General features: G+C 40.6%; 1 protein-coding gene across 1 annotated transcript; it reads left to right on the top strand.

The window, feature by feature from the left end:
- Window positions 1–383: 383 nt before the first annotated feature.
- On the top strand, window positions 384–2,403 carry s100a10a (S100 calcium binding protein A10a). Its single transcript, XM_028597479.1, has 3 exons — window positions 384–491; window positions 1,856–2,017; window positions 2,161–2,403. Exons 2-3 carry the CDS (start codon window positions 1,877–1,879, stop codon window positions 2,320–2,322), a joined length of 303 nt encoding a protein of 100 aa, XP_028453280.1. The 5' UTR covers window positions 384–491; window positions 1,856–1,876; the 3' UTR covers window positions 2,323–2,403.
- The last annotated feature ends 3,842 nt before the right edge of the window (window positions 2,404–6,245 follow it).

The raw sequence follows: 6,245 nt of genomic DNA, 5'->3' as shown, positions 1-6,245 counted from the left end.
GCCTAGTGGTATATTTATCTATTTATTTACTTATTTGCCAACTTTACTGTAGTCTTGTTGTTCAAAGCTAGGTCACCGTTAACAAAACTGGCAACCTGAGAGGAGTAATTTATTTTGATATACAGTAGTAGGACATATTCGGCATTTAGAATTGGAATCATCAAAAAAAGACGTATAGGCCTAATCAAAAATGTAATCAAGTAACCCTTGACAATCTAACTAAACTTTTTCAACTGTAATATTACATGAGATACCTTTATAATATATTGTATAATTTAGTAAATTATAGCCTAGTTATTTATTTTTTGTGTACTGTATTGCTGTGGCGGGTCCGCCCACCACCGTCTGCACGAGGGCTCAGTCCACACCACGGTTGACTCACACTGGCCAGCAGTCAGGGCGGCGCCTGACTATAAAATCTCTGCTGCACTTCTTCCCGACCTCTGAACATTCCCACCTCTCTTCTGCCGACCACGTCCCAGCCCTGCACGGTAAGAACTAATCCTATACTGCTCTTGTCTAACTGTTGGGATATTCCTAAACCCTGTAACGGCTGCAAGTAGCCTACAGCCGGTTAATGTGGATAAGGAATGTGTGGGATTCATTACTTTATCTGCCAATCAAAGCTTTTCCTTTATGGATAAGCATGTCGGTGGTTAATCTTTTTTATAAATACAGTATTTGTTACAGAATTCATGTAATCGCCTATGTTGTTAATATTTGTGTTTACATCCTTTGGAAAGTTACTCTATTCATATGATTGTCTTTTTTCTAACTTTTGAACTCGAATTTGGCAACTATTTAAGAATGATAAGATTCATATGTTTGGCTTAATAGCACTCACTAAAAAAACTAAGACTTATTTTCCACAGTTTATGACATTTTACTGGATACTCTCTTGTTGTGAGAGTAACACAGTTGAGTCCATACATATAGGTACACTAAGGGTGTGGTTGGACTATGGGCATGTACACACATGTAGTCTGCAGCTATGGGGTCCCCTCTCATTTGCTGCACCAAGTTGGTTATCCGCACATATTTCCTTCATCCAGCTGAAAATTTCCATTCCCTCCTCACACAATTAACACACACCCTGTTTTTCCTCCCACTTCTCCTTTTTAACTGTTGCAACTCTCCAACAACAGTGTTCAGAATGGTTGTAGTTTCTGATTGTTTTTCCATCTGTTTTTTTCTAACAACCTAATAACAGACCTCTCACTTCTCATGAGGCAAGGCATGGCAAGGCAGCTTTAGTTGTATAGCACATTTCAGCAACAGGACAGTTCAAAGTGTTTTACATAAAACATTAAAGAGCAGTTAAGAACAATCCCAAAATACGAGAATAAAAGTTACAGTGCAGTTTAAGAACAACAACTATTTAAAGAAAGGCAGCATTAAAATGAGTATTACTCATCAGTGCTAAGGGCGTTAGAGCAAAGAGAAAAGTGTTGCTACCCCATTATTAGGCTACATCACATCTCCCTAAAAGTACAATGGAACTAACCATGCAGAACCGAGTCTGAAATGTATTTCACCCAAGACATGGAATTATTTCTCTGCAAGATCCTCTGATGGAGCTCAGTCTCACTCAGAGGTAGCAGATTGTCGATATGTCAATGCAGCATTTGTTTCTTGCAAAAAAAAAAGCTACTGTTTGAACTCCCCCATGCCCTTTAAACTCCTTAGATAAGCTTATCAGTAGAACATACTTGACGACAAAACAAAACAAGGTTTTATCATCAGTCTTTTCTAAGTTCTCTGAGGTCTTGTTTTAAAATTGTTCTATGAAGCTGAACTCTATGCTGTCATCGATCATGTTCAGCAAGTTCTTCTCTATTTGAACTTTGTTTTCCAGTCTAAACACACCTCAGCAACCATGCCTTCAGAACTGGAAACAGCAATGGAGTCACTTATCAAGGTGTTCCACCGGTACGCCTCTAGGGACGGTCGGAACGGCACACTCAGCCGGCGAGAGCTTAGAGAGTTGATGGAGAACGAGCTGTCTAACTTCCTCCAGGTGAGAAGGGACCAACACGTAAAATGCATAATCACACTAGTCTAGAATTTAAACATGTTCATCATTGTACTCCTTATCACATAGTATGGTTTAACTCAAAGTTTTCCTTGTCGATGCCCCCCCTCTCCCCTTCTTTAACCCAGTCTCAGAAGGACCCTGCCGCTGTAGACAAAATCATGAAGGACCTGGACACCAACGGTGACGGCCAGGTGGACTTTGAGGAGTTTGTTTCTCTGGTTGTTGGACTTTCCATTGCCTGTGAGCAGTGCTATCAGATGCACATGAAGAAGATGGGGAAGAAGTAAACGACAAAAGAGAGGTTAAAAACCAAAAAGCATTTTAAGTTTTGTAAAGTTTGTTCATGAAATACACTGAAGAATTTCAAACCTGTTGTGTCTGGTGGTTATTGTGTATGTGTACGTTACTGTATATTTAGGCACTGGTGTTTGCCTGCAGGTTATAATACTTTTTCATCATTTATATATAAACGCACCTCTGCCTCTTTCAGGTTTTATAGTGTTTTTTATAGTATAAATAGAAAACATTCCCCAAATCATTGCTAATTACAAGCCCAGAATAAGCTCATTCCAGAGATCACAGTGTACTGACTCCCTTGGCAACTCTTCCAGCATACTACAGGTGTGATGCCGTAATTCCCACCTGTAATTTATGCTTCACTGCATGTGAATGCACAAAAGAACCTCTCCCACTAAGGTTCATAAAGTCCTCCTTATCGCTGCTCTGAGGAATCTGCAGAATGTTCCAGTCATGAACACACCTCTCTGTGAAGCTAATGTTGCAACGCTGATGATGCATTAATGAAGAGATAAACAAAGTGATAGGGTGCTTTGTAACTGAATAAAGTTTATTGCATTTTAGTCAATTTGATTTTACTGAGCAAGACAAGAAATGTGGAGGGCCTGAATCACGGGGCACAGCGACTCAGTACACCACTGTTTCCATCATATTCCTTTCATTGTGTTTCATGTCTGGTGGAACTTGGACATCACCAGATAGATGAACAGGATAACCACTCCTTCTGACTCTTCCTTTTTTTTTGCTCTAGAATGAAGTCTCCCAGGCAGCAGTTCTTCTCAGGCTATGTGCTGGCACTGTCAAGTTCTACCAGTCAAATGTTTTAAGTCATAAATGGTTAAGATAAGACTTCTGTAATTCAGGGTTTGGCCCACAGTGGCGGTCAGGGTCTACCTAGTGACGTAGGCAGAACTTTTACTGCCTGAGCAGAGCCAGTCTGGAAGGCCAAACTCAGGGTGAAAAACCCACGAACGCCCTGCACACATCTCCTTTGGTAGAGCCTTGCTCAGTGTTCATGGGTTAATGGCACAGGGCAAACACGCAGGTTGCTAGGTTACAATGCTTTGTGTGTGTTTACACAAGCACCACACCCATGTGACCCACAGCTGAGTTTATAGGAGGGATTTCCTTCCTTTTTTCTTAATGTAACCTGGTTAAAAAAAGCATGTAATAAGTGATGCTTGTAATATCATTTAAAAAACAGAGCATATAAATAGTGTAATTAAAAAGGTTAAAATTAATTTAAAAAGTTATGATAAAAATGTTAAAAGCAGTTTAAAATGTATTCTATGTTTGTTGTTTTATGTAAAAGATAATGTATTTCTGAAACATGTCTAAACCAGCATTTATGGGGTTAATGACGATCGGCCGGAAAGTCAGGTCTTGGTGTTTTTTTTTTTTTAGCACGAACGAGAGAGGGGAGAGTGAAAAAAGAAGAGTGAGCGTGACACAGAGATTTTCTGAGTTAAATTGTGAAGTAGCTAATAGTGCACAAACCAATGTGTAACTTGTATCTTATGATTGTTTGCACAACAACCACTGAGAAGAGTGACAAGCTGCATATTGCGAAACAGGAGGAATTTCTACACGATGTTCAGAGACTGTTTACTTTTGTGCTAATGCTAACGATACTGCTAACGCTAACGATAACGCTTAGACACTTTGAAGTATAGGCTGGAGTCCGTTTATTACAAGTGAACGGCATTTTCTAGTTAACTTTTGACTCCCTCAGTTGAACTGATTGAGGGGTTTATCTGTTGTTTTCGACCTGAAGACGGGGAAGAGACTCAGACAGAGCTTGGAGCAACCAGGATTTCACTCGTGAGTTTTACTGAAACGTGGAGGAGAAAAGAGAAACCGACGGAGTTCGTGTTGAAATGCTGATCGGATGCTGAGCCTGCTCCTGTGACTGTTGGAGAAAGGACAGACAGAAACATTAACTCAAGGTATCCTTCATTTTGTTTGCTCGCCGACGAGGGAAACGGCCAGTAAGTTTGGGCTGCAACGAACACAAGCACCGCATCAGGCCTGCTACGGTATTTTTGTTTTATAATAATTTTGGTTGCCGGCTTTAGACTGCGTTAAGGTGTGTGTGGGCCCACAAATTATATTGGTTTAAGTGACTTTGAAGTTTGTACATTGAGGTCTGCTGAATTGCAGGTTAATAGTGTTTAAATTGTTGCATGTATTGTTGATATGTGGTACAGTATTTACAGTTGTCTTAAAAAGAGGGATAATTCATTTACCGTTGCCATAAATAGAGGGACAATTTAATTGCAGTATTATCCTTTTGAAATAGAGGGACATTTTGTGTTGAAGGTTTATAAGGAAAAAACAATCATCTTTATTTCATTTTCTTATTTCATTGGAGATAATCATTTCTTTAGTGAGTAAATAATTGAGATATATTTTCTAAAACCTTGTGTTGTGTTACTTTATTATTTACCTGGAAAGAGGTTATCTTTTATTCTAAGAGAGACATGTGAACACATATGGTTAAAATCTTTATTATTTATTATTAACTTATAAAAGGTGAATTCATAGATTGGAAAAAACATTTCATGGTGTACTAAAAAAAAAAACAAAAGAGAGATCCAAGATAAAATTTAAAACTGAGTTGATCAGGGTTAAAACACATTTGATGATATCTTAAAAGAACCCAAAAGCCCTGCCCTCATCGATATAAATACTGAGGGGAGCGCTACATAAAATGGAGGCACCGCTGGGATCGTCTTGGATTAACCAGTAAAAAAAAGAAAGAAATAGAATTAAAGGTAAAGTGACTAACTAAAGTTACTAAGCTAATTTACAAACAGTGTTAACATGGAAAAACTGAACTAGTGTCAGAGTTAAAACGCTGGTGCCGTGGTGAGGGTTTGGATGAGTCTCATGCACTTATGACAATCACCCCAGAAGATGTTGAGATCAGTGAAGTGGAAGAAACACTGGGAACTATCAAGTCTTTAGGACGGGTGCGCGTCCGGGAGAAACTTCAGTGCAAGACTAAACCGACGTATGGTTTTGTGTGAGAGTAAAGAGACTGTGCAAGAGGAGAGTGTTCCTTCTGAAGTCGTGCCTATCGATGGTGGAGAGGCGTGGCCTGTTGTCATCATAGGAGGGGCACAGGCAGCTGCTGAAGAGTTTAATAGTAAACTAAAAGGATTGCTGCAGGCTGAAGGTAAAACCATGGAGGATCTCAAATCATTATTCCCCAGTACACCCCGCCCACTAGCTCCACTGAATCCATCCTTCAAGGCTGTTGGAGATTTGTTGGAAAAGACAACAAAACCAGCTGATGGTGGAAGTTATAGTCGACTCACGATGTTCTCGGGAGCCCTACCAACGCCGCCAGGTGAGGAACCCTTTGATCATTGGCTAGAGCAAGCATGGCTTATGGTGGAGGAGACTGAATGCTCTGATAGAGAAAAAGACGCAGACTTATTGGAAGTTAAAGGGGCCCGCACTAGAAATTGTGAAAGCAGTGCGGCACGCCAATCCTGACGCCAGCCCAAAAGAGTGCTTGGAAGCCCTTGAAAGTGCGTTTGGAAGTGCTGAGTCCGGTGATGAATCTACTTTGCTTTCCGATTGATGCAACAACAAAAAGGAGAGAAACTATCAGATTTCCTTTCGACGTCTAGAGAGGTCTCTAGCTAAGGTGACTCAAAGAGGGGGCCTCCCTGCTAGCTGCAAGGATCACGCCCGACTGGAGCAACTGCTGAGGGGTGCTATTGCCTCAGACCTGATGCTGATCCAGCTGCGCTTGAGAGAAAGGAAGGCCGCACCACCAAACTTTCTACAGCTGTTGACTGAGATTCGTGCTGAGGAAGAATACGAAACTTCTAGAAAGAAGCTCAGTGCCTCAGTACATCAAGTGCATGCTAATACAGAAGTGGATACAAGGCAAGCTGAGATC

The sequence above is a fragment of the Perca flavescens genome, chromosome 14, assembly GCF_004354835.1.
Source record: "Perca flavescens isolate YP-PL-M2 chromosome 14, PFLA_1.0, whole genome shotgun sequence".
NCBI classification, from domain to species: Eukaryota; Metazoa; Chordata; class Actinopteri; order Perciformes; family Percidae; genus Perca; species Perca flavescens.
This window is presented reverse-complemented; position numbering and strand designations above follow the sequence as displayed.

What these genes read in the sequence shown, in the direction of transcription:
- s100a10a (XM_028597479.1), top strand. Translation starts at nt 1,877, where the DNA reads ATGCCTTCAGAACTGGAAACAGCAATGGAGTCACTTATCAAGGTGTTC. An exon ending in AGCTGTCTAACTTCCTCCAG is followed by an intron (nt 2,018 to 2,160) that starts GTGAGAAGGGAC and finishes TCTTTAACCCAG; the next exon opens with TCTCAGAAGGACCCTGCCGC.